The sequence below is a fragment of the Telopea speciosissima genome, chromosome 5, assembly GCF_018873765.1.
Source record: "Telopea speciosissima isolate NSW1024214 ecotype Mountain lineage chromosome 5, Tspe_v1, whole genome shotgun sequence".
NCBI lineage: Eukaryota > Viridiplantae > Streptophyta > Magnoliopsida > Proteales > Proteaceae > Telopea > Telopea speciosissima.
The window spans coordinates 7421530-7439547 of NC_057920.1; the positions used below are offsets into that span (position 1 = coordinate 7421530).

The 18018-nt window shown below is 37.8% G+C and overlaps 1 protein-coding gene across 3 annotated transcripts; it reads right to left on the bottom strand.

Annotated features, from left to right (window-relative positions):
- Positions 1-4664: 4664 nt before the first annotated feature.
- On the bottom strand, positions 4665-17244 carry LOC122662586 (zinc finger protein-like 1 homolog). Of its 3 annotated transcripts, none has more exons than XM_043858252.1 (11): positions 17164-17236; positions 16998-17038; positions 16051-16131; positions 13318-13438; positions 13105-13199; positions 11764-11827; positions 6686-6857; positions 6547-6655; positions 6266-6374; positions 5682-5868; positions 4665-5016 (listed from the first exon to the last, which is right to left on the bottom strand). In XM_043858252.1, exons 2-11 carry the CDS (start codon positions 17019-17021, stop codon positions 4929-4931), a joined length of 1050 nt encoding a protein of 349 aa, XP_043714187.1. In that variant the 5' UTR covers positions 17022-17038; positions 17164-17236; the 3' UTR covers positions 4665-4928. The 3 variants fall into 3 exon arrangements, with proteins under 3 accessions (XP_043714187.1, XP_043714186.1, XP_043714185.1); XM_043858251.1 differs by having other exon boundaries at positions 6686-6849; positions 11756-11827; positions 17164-17229; XM_043858250.1 differs by having other exon boundaries at positions 6547-6849; positions 11756-11827; positions 17164-17244.
- Between the last annotated feature and the right edge of the window lie 774 nt (positions 17245-18018).

Genomic DNA, 18018 nt, shown 5'->3' on the forward strand with positions numbered 1-18018 from the left:
AAAAGATCTTTGAAATGCATTGAGATCAATGATTTCAAAAGAAAATTTAACAATTAAAAACTACAAGTTGAGAAATCTATACATACTTGGTATGAGATTAAGATGGGTCACAAAAACTGATCGAAATGTTTGAGCAACCCAAGAGGCACCCAAAAGGCATCAACTGGTCCAAACAGTTAAATTAGCAACTATGTAAGAACAACTTCCTCCATGAACATTATGGGGATAATTTTTCTTTGAATAAACCATTTTTAGTTGAAAGGTAATTTTCATATCAGAATCTTATATGTTTTGACTTTTTAAAGTTATTTTAGTTTTCAATGTTCTTTTGATATTTGTTCCCTTGAAATCTCTCTTACATCTTCAAAAAGTCCAATCTTTTAATCAATTGGAGTAGGTAAATTTATACATACAAATTATCTGCTCTAAAAAATTATAGATTCATAAGATCTAATGGATGTTGGTATCTTTGCAATCAATGTATAAGATAAGGACCAAGTTTCGAGAGGGTATTTTGGAACATATTGAAACCCTAAATGGGGTTTGTGAACCCAAGGATGGTGGATGAATCGTCCCCTATGGGTGGAGGAAAACTTAGTTCATAAGATAATATCCATGGATTTATTTGCCTTCTAAGTTTTGATTACCTTATAAAGGACGTACCTAGTGCACGAGGCTTCCACCACTGTAGAGTCTGGGGAGAGTCCTAACGTACGCAACCTTACCCCTACGTATAAGTGTTGATTACCTTAAATATAATACTCATGAAATTCCACTACTATGTTCTATAACAAAATGTTTAGAACACTTAGGAACAACATTCATTGAACAGAAATCTTTGTTGAGTACATTGGGATTATCATTGATGGATTATAACATTGAATCTGCTTAGTCTAACAATTAGTCTAATTAATTATGTGATTATGACCATTGACTTTCATTGCATTATACTATATTGGGAATCAAAGAAATGTTTGCTTTAGTTTCAAAGACAAACTTCATGTAGATAAGAATAATAAGATCATTGCTAATTTTGGTCCCTATAATTTTTATGGTGGGAACCTTATATGGTATATCTAATGATTCAGTTAATCCTCTAATTAAGGTCCCAAGCCACATCTCTCAATTTTCCATCCCACCAATGTAGTAAATTTTTTCTTTTTAAAAATTATAGGGCGCAGTAGTTTGATTGCTGCGCGTGCTAACACTTCAAAGCATGCTAACGCACAACGGTGCTCGTAGATCAGCTCAACTACCCACTTATTTATAAAAAAAATTAATTTGATTTTGAATAAATCATTTCTAGTTACTAGTTAAGTTCTGTTGACATTAGTTAAACTTTTGAATTCTTTTATATTAATGAGCCCAGCGTGTGTTGTTCATGTTTGATTTAACAAAAAGATCTTTTAAAGTCAACTTAGTAATCTAATAGACTCGATAAACTCCAAGTCCCTTTCAATAATATGTTTCTTAAGAATTCTCAAAACTCAAATAATTGTGATGAGGTAGACTTTACAAACTAAAGCATCACTAAATTGAGCTTATTAATTAGCTACCTAATTAACTTTCTTACTCACATAATGAAAATTAACTTCAGAATAGTTATTCAATATAAGGTATGATGGTGCTCTAATCTAATACACTCAAGTGGGATATAATTACTGAGATGGAATTGAAAATGGGTTTTACTTAATATGTATACGGCGTAAGTCTTATTAGAGTGTCTAACCCAAAACCTTAAGTGGAGATAGCTCCTCAAGTATATGAAGTTATTAGGATCTAAACAAAATCGATATGGGACTATAATTCTATAACATCCAACATATACATGATTCTATACATGGATAGACAACTTAGGAACAATAACATAGATAGTCCAACCCAAAACCTTAGGGTATTAAATAGATATAGCTCCTTAAGTACATGAAGGCACTAAAGACTTGAACAAACAGATGTGAGACTATAACTCTATAACTCCCCACCTCTCAATGATTTTTTTTTTTTGTATTTTTTTTTTTTTTTTGATAGATTCTCAATGAATCTAATACTGTGATGTATAATATCAATTCAAAATTATGTTAACAAAAGGGGGAAAAAAATACAATTTTTACTTTATGAAATGACTTCCAAATCAACAAAAAAAAAGTTGTAAACTCAATTCACTTCAAGGAAAACTTTTATTTTAAGAATTTGATTCCATGCATCCCCCCCTTCCGCCTTATTGGTTGTTAGTCAACCCTCTTTGACATTATCTACTTCAGCATTTTTTATAATTTGACTTCTTCGATTCTCCTACCAAAAAAACAAAAAAAACTTCTTTGATTCCTCTAACTATGCTTTTGTATGTGTTATATTTAAGGTTAAATAGTTTTTGCTTCTAAAACTCTCTTAAAATTTTAAAAAGTCAAATCTTATAACCAATTGGAATGGAACTTCTTTTTGTATTTCCCCATCTGCGCCTTTTTTTAAATAAGATTTTACATGTATCTAATCCTTAATGGTATAAGACCAATCCATAGTATATGGTCGTGAAATTCCATTCCTATATTCTATTCTTCTTCTGTATATGGAATTAAAAAGATTTTATGAAAGAGTGAGAAACTAGTTTAGTGAAGCAACTTCAATTATAACTATGGTCCAATGGATTTTTCTCAAATCAGAAAAGGAAAATAAATAAATAATTTTTTTTGGTAAAAAAATAAATAAAAAGGTTGATGTACTACTATACTAGATTAACATTTGCTACATTTTTTTTTAGTTGAATTCAAACAATAAGATGTGTATTAGGTCCCCATATACATGAACCATCCGTTTTAATACCGCTAACAAGTTATGATGGATTCCACTTGTCACAAATTATGAGACCTAGGCCTAGTAACAAGTATGGTTTTGAATAGAATTGATTGGATGGTAAAGATCCATTTAGCCGATCTCATTTAGTTGAGATAACGCTGAATTGAGTTGAGTTGAGTTGAGATTCTTCAATTGATTTTGTGCTACAAATCCTATATGCGAGATTCCTACTCCATGTTATTACATTGCTCCACATCAGTGCACAAGTGAAAGTGACTGTCTATCTTACCTGTCTTTGCAAATGTCAATCCGATTATAATTATATAAATGATGTTTAAAAATTCAACAATTTACTCACTTAGAGAGACCCGAGCATGTGGTAGGGTAAATCAGTGACTCATAAATGTTAAAACTATAGTCAATGGTATATGATTCCAATATGCATGTATGGTCTATGAATCATCTCATAAAAAGCAATGTAATAAAGCATCAATTCAATACTGATTCGTCCATAATCATAATTAGATGAATCTGGTTTATAAGAAAAAAATAAAATAAAGAGCTTCGAGTTAATAAAGATGACTCAGGAACAAATTTATTAGGAGCTCCATTGCAAAGTTCGGGCCTAGCCATTAATCGGGAAGCAATGAAAACGACAAAACCTATGACTGCAAAAGATTCTATGGAAAACGAATCCTAACAATTCATTGGGTGGGATGGCGGAACAAACCAGGAAAATTCATTTATTCTGAGAGGTCATGGGCTGGCCCTACGAATGAAACAGATATTGAAAGAGTAAATACTCGCCAACGAAAGCCTTCATTGGAAAACCAGGTTTTTTGACTCCCATCATCTTTTTCAAAATCTGGTTAGTTAGGCGAGTCAAACCTAGTTTTTTAATATTTTCCTTCTTCAGTTCTTCTCCTTCTCCAAGTGAGGAGGGATTGAGACTGGTTCCTAAACAAGTAAGAAGAAAAAAAATGGACTAATATTAAAGACGACAAACACATATTAGGATTTTGTTTAGTTGTACACCAAACTTATAGTCTATGAATAGTAAATATATGGCCAAAAAAAACAGAAAGAAATTGACTCAATGAGTTTCACATGATTTGGGCAAAAACATTGAGTCAATAAATACTCAGACTGATTAGGATCTGGTTTGATCATTTCTTAAACCTGTGTGAGTCTTAATGACTCCAAACCAGGTTTCATGTTTTATTTGTTTTTACTCGATTAGGATAACTCGCCCGAATCAAAACCTAGTTTTCCATCTATAGTTAAAACAAGACAAACATAGAGAGCACAAGAAAATTGAAAATATAGAGAGTACAAAATAGGCAAAATGAGGTTAACCTTTTGGGATTGTTGTGTGGTTTGTGTGATTACACTTTCATCAAAAAAAAAAAAAAGAGGCAAAATGAGTTCATTTGAGGGTCTGATGTGATACAATATGACAACATGGGAACAAGAATCTTATGTGGAGGACCTCTAAGTCCCAAAATATTGAATGATTTGAAAATGTGTTAACACAATTAATAGAGGGACTAGAAGATCCAAAAACTTTGAGAGCTTTGGGAATTACTACTCTTGCCTTAGTATTTCTTAGAAAGTGGGAGCAGAGACCCAAATGAATCGTAGTTGGAAGCCGATCCAACTAAAGTGCCTTTATTGCATTATGCCTTTCTTAGAAAATGGGAGCAGAGACCCAAGGAATCAAAGAGTATATTAGTCGATGACACAAAAAGATGAACATTTAGAAGGGAAGCAGAATCAGTTCAGGGACAGATCTTTAAAAAAATATATATATTTACTATGACAGTTCATGGAAAAAAAAAATATACATGCCAGAGGTTCAACAAACGCATAAATTCCATCGAACCATTTCTTTAATTAACTATACCAGTAGTAGCACATGAGAAACATGGAGCATGATGGCCAAGAGGAGCTTTTGTGACAGTAGCAACATAATGGACATTCAGCATCACAAATGGAGATAGCTGAACAGTCTTTCATCAAAAAGCCCCTACAAGTCTGCAGTCCACACTAAAGCAGACCAGGAGATAAAAGCCCAATAACCAGGAGTACAAGAAAAAGGATTTCATCAACCTGAACCACACAAGCTTAAACAATGATCATTGCTGTTCATCCTCAGGCTGGCTTTCACCAAGACTACGTTGTGACAGTCTGTAATACAGAATGCCCATCGTCGCCATACATGCCCTGCAAACAACCACGCAAAATTAGCATCAGAAAAAAACTTTTTCTTTTTCTTTTCTTTTTTTCAGTTTTGGTTGGGGAGGATACATGTCAGGACTCGAGACTTTAAAATGCATCCTTTCAGGACTGTGAATGTGTGTGTGTTTGGGAGAGGTAATAAATCTAGAGAGGAGTGTAGGTAAATGTTGCCCTCTCTACGCACCAAAAATAGCAAACATTCAGTCAAACAGGTTCCATCCAGGAGACAACCCAGGCCAAGAAGGGGGAAGAATGACCCGATCAGATGATCCCGAACATGCAATCAACCACTTTATTTAGGCAGTCGGAGAAAAAATTAAATTTTCTTTTGATATCTAAGGACCATACAGTTGCAATCATCCAAAGAGAACTTGGCCCAGAACCTCTAAGATCATGATACCAATCATATGACCGGTCCAAAACATTCCTGCATGTGGCCAATGTGAAGCACAGGCATTGAAACTATCCTGGCAGGCTTCCTATCCAGTCAGTCTGATTAAAAATCCTGTTTCGTTATCACTTATTTATGGCAATATTACTTCTGAAATAAGGCCAATCCGTTAGCTAAAAATGGAACACTAACCTTTCAACTTGTCAAAAAGACGTTCAAGTTAAAGGGAATAAAAGAAAAAAAAAGAGGGTAAAAATACATGATTGCCATGACGAGGAGGATTTTTCTTGGATCCATCCTTGAAGATCTCTGGTGGCGTGAACGACCTTCTAGAACATCGTCTGAATTTGATAAATCTTTCCGCGGGGGTGCAGTTACTGGCAGGCTTGGCAGAGCTTTAGACCAGAAAGGTAGCAATGCTCTAAGAAACTTATGACGCAAAGTACCTGAAATAGAAAATCTCATAAATACTTTCATGTTCAGTTAAATCCAGTTACTATACAGAGCAGAATTGCCAAGGATGTACAAGGAGATACCCAGACCGCACAAAGATGGGGGTCAGTAGTGTTCCCAAACTTGTCAAAGAAACAGAGTTTATAAAAACAAGAAGGGAAGAGGAACACTAACAGGTCGCTGGGCGCGGCGTACACCTGCACCCAGACACAGCCCAACATGAAAAGACCCGCGCACCCCCCTGAAATGGCAGAAAGGTCCAGGGGTGCGTCGGTCTTTTTGCATTGGGCTGTATCTGGGTGCAGGTACACGCCGAGGCACAGCACCAGTTAGCGTTCTTTCTCCCAAACAATAAATATTAGCCACAAATAGGGGCAGTGTTCCACTCACCCCTTCGAGAGTATTTCTTCTGGTTACCGTCTTCATCGTCAGCAAAGTATGAAATTTCTGAATTTTGCTTGTCAACATGGTAAGCACCCTTTCTCGTTGTAGCTCCAGGCTGATTTTTAATCGTAAGGAGCATATCAGATAAAAGAATAACTACGTGTTTACACACATAGAAGTAGTATATGGACTTCAAATATAGACTTCTACACAGACGAGAATAAAAAAGCTGAGACATTCATTAGAAACGCAATTCACTACAAATCTCCACTTACACCAACACTTACACCAACAGGGCTTGGAGCTTTAATAAAGTTGGGCTCATGATCAGATTTGAATTGACTTCCCACTGAACTTGGACCATCTATCTCCACAATATCAACAGAAATATTTGACCTGCCCGTTCCAGTCATTCCTGAAGATGACATGCTTGGGTCACCTGAGGGATCCAAAGAATTCACATTATTTTTCTCTTTGGCCCCAGTTACTGATACAAGCGGATCTGAAGCAAAAGCAGCAGGAGGAACACGGGACTCAGCTGCAGGCAATGAAACAGCATGATTTCCGAACAGATTTTTTTCCTGGCCAGTCTGCATAACATCAATAGGAAGTTAACCATAATTTTTTTTCTTTTTTTTTGGTGAACAGTAACAGGCTTCATTGATAAACTATATAAACAACTATAATGTATGAGCTACAACAAATTGCAGTAACTATGAAATCAGTCCCACAAGATGAATGAAAACTTTCCCTGAGAGAAAACAGAATTGACTCCATATTTCCTCAAAACCAAGAGTCCCCATACAATTTATAGGGTTGATATCTTCAATCATTCAAGTGCTTCCCCTTTCCTTCAAAACTTCCATAGATTCTTCCTTCCAAAATATCCCAACTAATGGCATAAGGTAGTATCTTCCAGATTATCCTACCTTTCCCAGCAAAAAAGGATAAACCCTTAACCAACACAATCGGAAGCAACAAGAAGATAGGATCAAAGAGAAACAACTAGTATGCATTTTCTTCATCTTCACACATAACATACTTGCTAGCAAAATAGATACCAGGTTCTTTAGGGGTGTCAATAGTCGGAACCACTAAAACCAAATAAAAGCATCCACTATAGTGGGTACAGGTCACCCCAAATCTTGTAACAAGAGAAATAGTATTTCTCAAAGCAGTAATCAACTGCTAGACAGACTTCGCCAAAAACACTAAATTTCATCCTTCAATTTCTCTATGATTCAGAGCCCTCTAGGAAAGAGGATTTCACACGACGTTACAATTCATCAACATAAAATATTTGCTAACCAGAAAGTCTTTGCAAGGTAAAACATTGTGGACTATTGGGCATGGATCACAAAGTTCCCTTACCACACCAAATTACCAATCATAAAATATTTGCTAACCAGAAAGTCTTTGCAAGGTAAAACATGCTGGACTATTGGGCATGGATCACAAAGTTCCTTTACCACACCAAATTACCAATCATCATTCCACATTGAGTGTTCCCCCAATTTCCCAGGACAACAGTGGTCAAATATTACATGATACACGGTTTCACTTTCAGAGGGAGTTTGAGTGTCATCTACACTGTTTTTGTTACCAGGCAAGTTTTACAAGTGTTATCATGGTGCCAAGGCACCTAGGCGCTCAGGTGAGGCCAAGCCACCCAAGGTGAACACCTTATTTGTGGAAAATGTGCCCTATTCTGTATGCTAATTCTGGTTCCAATGTGTGTTTTCTTATTCTTTTCTTTCCTTTTTTTTTACTTCTTCTTCTTCTTCCCCTCACCCCCCCCCTCTTTTCTTCCCTTGCTTTCCCCATTTTTTTGGGGCTAAAACAGGTCTGGGCAGTGGGCACCTATACAGATATGCGCCTTGTCACCTTGACTGCTATCCAAATAAACAAAACTCTTCATTTGAGCATATCCACTTACCCACCAATGAAACCCATGAAATTGTACAAATAGTGTTCATGTTTGTGTTCAAAGTAGACAAAGATATACAAAGCAAAGCAAAAGTTAGTGAGAGTGAACCAAACAATGAGAAATATACAAGGGCATCCATCACCACATGCACATAGACAAGCTCATTTCTTAAATAAAAGCTGGCAGATTTCCAAAATATAGAATTGAGGTGAAACTGAGTTTCCCCCCCCACCCCTCCCCCCTCTAGGCAGGATATTGTTGTTATACATGCAGTTGTTGTAAGTGCAAACTGTATTAATGATTGAAATGGAGCGGGTATCCCAATAAACAGTGAATTACAGCATCCCTGGAATCCATCATCAGCATGAGATGATGACTCCCAACGCAAACAAAAGGCCAACAAGAAGTAGCCACTCTGCCTAGACATGGTTGTACTCCCAATGGATAGATGACTGAACAATAAAGGGTTTCCCTCCAATTAAATTTCTACCCAGAAACCACAGTTGTCGGTGCCAACCCAATGGCAAGGCACCTTGATGCCTAGATGCTCACCCTAGAGGATGCCAGATTGAACAAGAGGGGTTCTAAAAGGAATAACAGAAATAGTCTCAGATCGATCTACCCCTCTTGTATCTAAAAGCAATTACAATGAATAAGGAAAAACACGAGGTGTTTTCAGGAAAAAGCTTTTTCCTCCGTTTGAGAACCCCGATACCCTATTCAGGGTTCTGTGTCATGTCTGAGATGTTGGGATAAAAGCACTTTACTATATGAATCTCGAAGATTTTTGGGCCTTCTATGATATATGATTAATTTTCCTAGGAGTGTGGTTTTTCAGAAATGTAGTAACCTGTGTTTCAGACCTCAGATTTCCACTTTCGCCCTAGCAAGAGATATCACTTTGCATTGAGAGATACCATTGGATGGTAGATTGGATCTGTATGTACATGTAAGACGTCATAAAACTTTCTGATAAGACTGAAGTCTCCACATCCTTATCTGGCATCACAGGTCAAATCTGGTTTCAATTAAGACCAGTGACTACATGACTTATGGGTGAGCTTCCTACCTCAGCCAATCAAATCAAATGATGGAATTTGGTATCTGAGTATTTATAAAAAAAAAAGGGAAGTGTTATCTGTCCGGGAGTGTGGCTCCTGTGCGCGCGCAGGGGCCAATGGGAGAGTGTGCAGGGGCATCGAGTGGGGAGTCATTTGCACATTTCATGGGGGTGGGGTGGTAAAAAAAATGTCTGGGTGCAGGGAGTACACTTCCGGCCGGACAGAGTTCTTTTTCCCTTATAAAAAAATAAACAGAGTTGATAAGTGTAATTACTAAAAATACCCTTGATATTTTTTACTATTCATGGAAATGATTGGGTAAGTCACCCACAGGTCATGAAATGATTATCCTTCCAACAAAATGTGTATTTTCTTCAGTAAATTCTCTCAAAAAATTGACTGTTATACTCAGTTGCTAATTAAGCTTGTGGGTCCACAACTTTGTACGCTTTGCGTCTGTTGCGCCTATATTACATCATAGGTCTGGAGGGAACAAATATTGCTAGCAAAAGAAAAACATGATTGCATGTATTGGCATGAAGAGGAAACGTAACTATAGTTAAACCTAGATGATTGTCTGTAGGAAAGAAACAAAATTATTGAATAAATATAAATACACATCTGCATGGTGAGGTTTAGGGCTGTTATGACAGACACCTTTGTATCCATGCTGGATCAACATGTGTCCCTGTTCTTGTTAATCTGCAAGAGAGTTCCCCATTAATCCTCTGCTCAAGAAGACTCTGAACATGGAGTGTGCTACTCCATGAAAGAAACTCAAAAATTTGCTTGGTCTCATCTGTCCCAGTAAGCATGGTCTATTCAATATTTCAATCATCTTGGGGTCATATATAAGAATACACATACATCTAGAAATGAGGTAGTAAATGATCAGGATATTTCCCTTAGCAGCCCCCAGCAGAAAAATTGGATTTTCAAAGGGACTGCTCTACTCCAAATGATATCAGTAAGAAAGGATGGCTAACCAGAGATGAGGACCTCAAACTTGATTTAATTGTCAAAGAGCAGACTGCAGAGACTTTTTCAACCCTAATTTTTATGTTCTCTTTATTTTCCAAGGTACTTAAATTTAGAAGCAAATAGAACTGTTATAGTTGGCTCTAATTCCCAACCATTTACATTTCTTAGCAGAGAGGAGACACATAGTGCTTGACTTACGGGAACGAACATAATCAGCCAACCAACTTCTTTATTAGCATCCACCATTGTTGTCAAGGCATCGCCTAGGCATCCAGTCGCCCTTTGCTAGAAGGAGAGCCTTGGCCGCCTAGGTGCCTTGATGGTTTTGCTTCCTCTCCTCCAATGCATAGGGTTGCCTAGACACTGTGACAACTATGGCAACCACTGACTAATATCTGGATACACATTTGACAGAGGAACATTGCCACCACTTATCACTCCAGAATTTGGTATTTCTTCCATAGCCCCACTAGTATTTCTTTAAAAGTCATTGCAAGCCATACTTCTCTTCCATATTTTGAGAACTCCTCACCAGAGCTGTTCCCCAAGCATTTATAATTTCTATTTAGCAGAAATGTTTTGGAGCAAAGCCCCATCATTCAGGGGCTCGGCTTACCAGAATTTTTTAGGCTGTTGATCCCATTCTACCAGGTGGAAATTGTGCAGGTATTCCCTCCCTTCCCATGCAAAGTTACTTTGAATCGTCTATATCCGCTACATGGAATAGAGTTGACCGAACAAGGGGTCCCACTTGGAGATTAAATCGAACCTTGCGCGGTTCGAGTGGTCCCATCATATGCAATCTGCTCCAATCTTCTTGCCACTGAAACAGGACTTGTGAAAAGGGGAATGTTGTTTTCAATGCTGACAATGCCTGATTTTATGAGAGTAAGCTTTACTCCTTTTGAAAGAGAACTTTTCCAGTAAGCCAGATTTCACTCCATCTTCTCAACTACTGGATCCCTAACAGAATATAGATTCAAAGAGAAGCTACAAGGGAGCGCTGAGATGAAGGGATGGGAGTCTCCAACTCCAAAATGTAAGCCGGAGGCAAGTTGATCTACGTTTGAAACATCCCCAATTGGAATGATCTAGCCTTTGCATAAATTCAACTTTAGGCCTGAAACTGCCTCAAAGTTCTTCTCACACACACCAAATCCATACATGCTACCAATAAAAGGTTATTGAATTCATGGTGATAGTTATGGATTATTATCATTAATCTAAGTAATATAGTTGTTTAAGACCTTACAATCACAGTAGATCTCCTATTGACGGATTTTAGTGGATTTTCATCTTTTAGTGGGATGACAAAGAGGTCAGATAAAGGAACTTCAGGGTATTGAATTGAAATGCTCAAAATAAGGACCATGTATGCCGACAATAAGATTTGAAATGGAACCAGATAAGTATAGCCATTTTTTTTAAAATGTTAACACAATTTTTTGGCTAAATCACAGGCACAATTCAAGAAAGCAATAAGCATCTGTGCATCTCAAATGATCTCAGAAACCAGGAGGAACCTACCAGCATAATAGCCTCCTTCAGTTTCGAGTGAAGACAGGATCCTGAATCTTTGACGCTTTTAGGAGGCCATATCTGCACCAACAAAGTACATTAGAAACAAATGACATAACAGAGTGTGTGTGTGTGTGTGTGAGTGAAAAAAGGAGTTTATTCTGATCCATATGAGAGAATCATTTTGGAATATAATGAAATAAAGTTACTTCAAACAGGTGGCCTTACTTGTGAATGAAATGCATTGCTTCCTATAACTTAATAATAAAGCTAAAGAATAAAACGAGGTCACCTGAAGGTAGCCTGCTTTACCAGTGATATGGCAGTATAACACAGTATATTCTCGTCTTTTATACCGAAGAATCCATAGCGAACTGGAATCTAATAAATTGATGTCAATGTCATGACATTTCTATTTTAACCAGTAGACTATAAGTAGTTTGATTTTAACAAGCGCAACAAATGCATGAGTTCAGAATTTTGAACCTATTGCAATCCTTTTTACCTTTGTATACTCCATATTGAATCATAGTTGTTAGGACGCTACCTAGGCGTCCAGGTGCCTTCTTGGGTTCAAGGCGACAGCATGCTTTTTTTTTTTATGCAAGAAAGGCAACCGCCTTGAGGCTTGGACACCTAGCGTCGCCTTGTGGCCTTGTGACAGCATGCCTTATATTATATCAGTTTTTTGACAATTCATGAGTTTACATAGATTTATGTTTATTGCTTTGTTTTTTGATGAATATGCTTATATCATATCTTATCTTTGAATATTATATGTTAGTTTTTTCATATTAGGTCATTACTACCATAATTATATCATATTGCATTGATACGACTTCTATATTGCATTTGCATATAAGCATAATTATATAAAATTATCATCGTTATAATACATATACTGCATGCCTATCGCCCAGGCGCCCCTGGTCACCTAGTCACCTTGACAACTATGATTGAAATGCAAATTTCAAGTTATCACATCTGCGATATATAATCCACCAAAAATTATTTGGATATGTCATCGAATCCACACATTTACTTTGACCCCAGAAAAATAAAAACACCAGAAACCGTCCGAAATAGTTTCTCCAATAAACACCAGAAACCCTCTGAAAGGTTTAGTTTTAAAATGTCCAGCATTTGAAGTGCAAACTGCAGACCATTTTTACCATGGGACATTTGTCAGATCCAAAACTTATTATTACTGATGGGAAACATAAAAGATCAGGAAACATTCATTTCATACCAGACTTTGTCGGTTAGCAAATCAATTACATTTTCTGGCCATGATTCATTAATCAGAGAGAGAAACAGAGTGAAGAACCAATTTTAATCTATAGTTTAGTGGATACTACCGTAGTAGAACACAAAGGGCACACATATCCTGCTGGTGCAGTGTGTTGAGGGAAGCTTTTAATATGGGATACCAAGCAATTTGTGTGTATCACATCTGAAATGAGCAGGGAAGAAACATAAGTAATGCAGCTTGGTACATAGCTCAACAAGCTGGATTGTGAAGAAAAGAATTACACAATAGGAGAATTGACAGAATGAGAATGATCACATACGCAAGCAACCCAATCGAGTAGTTTGAGGGTCAGGCCCATCTTCAAGCACAGCCTTGCATAGGCAGCATGTAGGAGGCCAGTCATACTCTCCATCTATCACCCAGTCGGAGTAATTACGAACCTTAAGGAAAGTGAGAAAATTAGAACAGCCATATTCCATTGAATAATATGTGCAGATCATAATGGTAAAACATATGCATATGCAACATACTTGAACTGGATATAGCAAAACTAGTCAGTTAATCACAAACAGAAGAAATTTGCCAAATAATCCATCTCAAAAGAGTAGATCCTGCATCTATTTTACAGAAAAATAACAGCAATGGTCCAATGAATATAAGCACAAGAAGTAAAACCAGTAACTTTTGTGGCTGGCATTAGGTAAAGAATATACAGAAGCAGCATAACGTGTTGAATGGTCAGCCTCTACTAATATCAAGACTGATTTGGGTTTAGTTGAATGTCCATCCCATACCAGGCATAGTTATCAAGGCGTCCAGGCGCCTTGTTGGTGACACCTTGATTTTGGACCCTCTCCAACTCCTTGGGTCGTCTACATGCCGTATTGCCATGACAACTATGAAATCAGGTTCAGGATGTTAAATCTCAACTAGAATTAGGTATGTTAGGGAGTCCACTGATCCACCCTCTAAATTAAATCTCAACCGACATTTTCTTCCCTCAGTCAAGGTTCGAGGTTTCGGTATCTCAGCTGGTTGCGGTCAACCCAAAAACCGAGTTGTCTCGGTAACTCACTGAGATCTCGGCTGAGTTAATGCTTTCTTTTCTTCCAAATCTCGGCCCTTTGTCTTGGGGGCCATATGACCTAATTAGGTCATGAAACTTGCAAGACAGCCTATTTTAGGCCCTATAAACATGGTGGAACCCTTAGTTTTTTAAAAATCACGCCCAAAATGATAGTTTGACTTAGGACCCTAGGTTGGTAGTGTACATTGTATATATATACTGATATGACCTATTCCCACACAAACTTTGATATTAAAACACATATAATTCAATTACAACAACTTAAATAAGCAATAAGAATGAAAAGATATCAAATTATGAACCATTTCATAAACCATACATCTAACATTGTTTGTTACATAGAGTCAAATATATTTTGAGCCAACATTTAACAATACAAGCCAACAACTACCAAGTCACCCCTATGCCTATATGCTCCGAATATTGAACGATGTTGAGCCTTCAAGTTCAAATCTCCTCCAAGGAAGGTTATTGGGCAGCAAAACTCCTCCAAATGTTCTTGAACATCAAATCCAAGTGTTTCAAGCTTTTTTTGGTAATATTTGGAGCAAATAAGTGGTTTGGAGCTGTTTTCTTCACAAACTGGCGAAACCAGTCGAGTTTACCGAGAATAGGTCAAAATTTTGAGAGAAAAAAGTCGAAACATGGTATTTATATAACAAACTTTCTGTCATTTTGGCGAGATACTGGAATTTCGACCGAGATTTTGCAATTTTGTTGACTCGTGGCAAGTTTCGTCTCAGTACATGAAAAAAACGAGTTTTTTCTTGGCATCACAAAAGATTCCCTTCAAAAGAGGGGCATTCTGAGATCATAAACATTATAATAGATGTCAATTCTCCTCAGTAGTATGTTTTCCGTTGTAAGACAGTTCTCATCTAATATAAATGGCAATGAAACATTGAGCCTATCAGTAGCTCCATCAATCTGAGATCAGAGGCATCCCTCTTTAGGTATGTTTGCTCTTCACTGTATTATTTGTGGCCAACTTCTTTCATCAGATCACAGTATTTCTTCACTTCATCCCACCCCAGCATAAAGAAAAGGTTCTAATTTATGTACTTATGGCAGGGTTCAAAAGGCTCTTCTTTGTAAAGGTTCCCAGATCCATACTTAAACCAAGAGTCCTTGATAAGGAAACATTTTGTAACTTAGAATTGGAACTCTAACACAACAATGCCAAAAAGACGAAAGAGACAAGTATCATTTAAAGGTGTAAACAAGTATCAATTTAATATGAAGATTAGCATTGTACTTTTTGCATTTTTTAATCATAAATTTAAACTCATGAAAAGGTCGCCTCTCCATTCTATAGCTTCTCTAATACTTCATTTTTCATTTTATGATATCAATTAAACAAATAAGAAGGGGGTAGGAAGGAGAATCGGATCCAAAAAGTGTTAAGAAAACAACGCCCAAAATGGCGATTTCTAGAAGAAAACAAAAAAATAGAGAAGACACACAACACACAACACCAGAGATTTACGTGGTTCACCCCCGAGATGGAAGCTACATCCACGGCCGAGCAACAGAATGAATTTCACTATTCTCTGGAAATATTACAAACCCTCTCTTACAGCCCTCTCATAGATAATAACATTATATGGAGAAACCCTAATCCGAGAAAGTACAGAAATGCCCCTGGACTTAGAAATTGCCAAACCGGACAAGGTCGGACCAAAACATAACATATATCCAAAAATATACTGTTTCGAAGGTCTCGACAAGCCCAACACAACACACAGCCTTTGGTAGTGATGTATGCCATTTTTCGGCAATCCGAGATCGTTTCGAGGCCGAAACGGCCCTCCGAAGATCCCAACTACACTTTCTAGACCGAAATCAGGCTTCACCAATAACAAAAAGTACATGAAATGCAGACAGGCAAGTAACTTGAGATAAGAGAAGTGGATTAGTCTATCAATAAAGCTGTAGCAATTAGCAGAAAAAAGTATAAATTGTTACCACACATATCCGGTGCTCTGGAAAACAAATGCATTCCCCACAAACAGGGACCTTGTGCACGAAGCAATAAAGCTTTGTCGCCTGAAACCAAAACATTTCCATGTCTCAGTAATTGAATAATGTACGAAGTTTCAGATGTGAACGGGAATTCAATATGAAGAAAACAAAAACAGAGGAAATCAGATATCACAGACAAGTACGCAGTTTAGATTTTATCCTTTCAGCTGCAGAAGTTCCCATTAAGCTACACCACAAGGTTTATAAGCCTAGCCGCCCCGCCCCCCCCCCCCCAAAAAAAAAAAAAAAGAGGGTATGAAGCTAACCCTACATAGGGTCGGTAACTGTTAGCTGACTTTGCTGCAATAAACTGTTTCTCGATTACAAGGTGATCCCTGATTTAGCTGATATCCTCCTTGGTAACAGCAAACAGCTAATGCGTGAAACCAAATACTCGGACCCATGATTGATCGAATAAGTGAAGGTAAACCACAATTAGCCACTACGAAGCTATGCCAACTACCACTGCAGTAAGGCCCATCACCATGAGCCTATTATCAGTATATATCAGAAACTGAAACAGATCTGCATTATTCTTTCTTCTCTCTTTCTAATAATTTGCTGCGTCACGCTCGGCAGAAATCCTAATGTTTGATGTTTCGTGTTATTAAACTGATACACTAACAGATAACAGACGAAATTTAACGATCGCCAGAGCTTCATCTTCCCTTTTCTCCGATAAAATACTGAACCTATAAGAATTATAAGGGCGCGCGCGAGAGAGAGAGAGAGAGAGAGTAATGAATCTTCACAATTGATGGGCAGTCGAGCACGGGGGCAAAGAAAAACAAAATATAAAAGAATGGGACGACTGCTGTGAATTAAACGGCGATGAGGGCTAGGTGAAGCAACGAAACAAGAGATAGACTGGGGCTTTACAGAATGCGTACCTTGCGGCATTTGCAGACCACCATCGCATCAACCGGTCAAGCTGCGACAACCAAGAGAAAATTAAAATTGAGAAGTGAGAGATGCAATGAATTCGATCACTTACTTGAATTGAATAGGGACGGAGATAATCACAGACGGATGGATCTGGGAAATTAGGAATCTCACAGAGTCACGTAGTATTTTCCCTCTGTGAGAACAGTATGGTATAAGCCCTCCTTTGCTTGTTGCAGAGATGAAACACAGAAACAACAAGGTACGTTAGACTTATTTTTCAGTCGATTGCCACATAGAAGCACAGGAGTCCGTCCCGTCCAGACGCGATCAGTTCACCGAGGCGACGCGACCATGAACCGTATGATTTCTTTTACTTTCTATGCGTTCAGGTAGTAACGACGCGCGCATCAAGTTGGCTCTCCTCTGTAACTGGTGGGATCTCGATCGTGCGTGCCATTACGAGCGCGTGGGCTACCATTCATGTAATATGTTTTTTTTTGGTAGAAATTCATATGGTCCCACAAACAGGACTTTATAGAGTACACCGTCGATTTGGAATCTTTTAACTGCGGGTTTTATGGCGGTTGTGTTATTATAGATTCCATAGGATCCATTTGTTTTGAGGTAAAACTCACGTAGGGGGTAAAAGATTATAGGGAGAATGTTCTCTATGCAAAGTGCAGGCTGCGCCCAAGCACATGGGCCTGCCACTCAGGGGGCAGGGTGGTCATTGTACTCACCCCCATATGCCTAGGCGCAGCTTGCGCTGTAGCATAGAGAATAGTGCCTCAAGATTATATGTCTATCTCTCTCTCTCCCCCATTTGAATTGACCCCCTTGCCCCTCTTGAATGATGCCTCGTCTCATGCCCCAATTGGTGTCGTCTACTATAATTTACCGCACATGAGCAGTGTACCTATCTCTCCCAAAAAAAAATTTCACAGTGAAACTCTAGAAAAGAAAATGCCGAGTAAAACAAAAGAATGGAAGTGTTAAATATGCAATTCTACCGCATGTGAATGACAT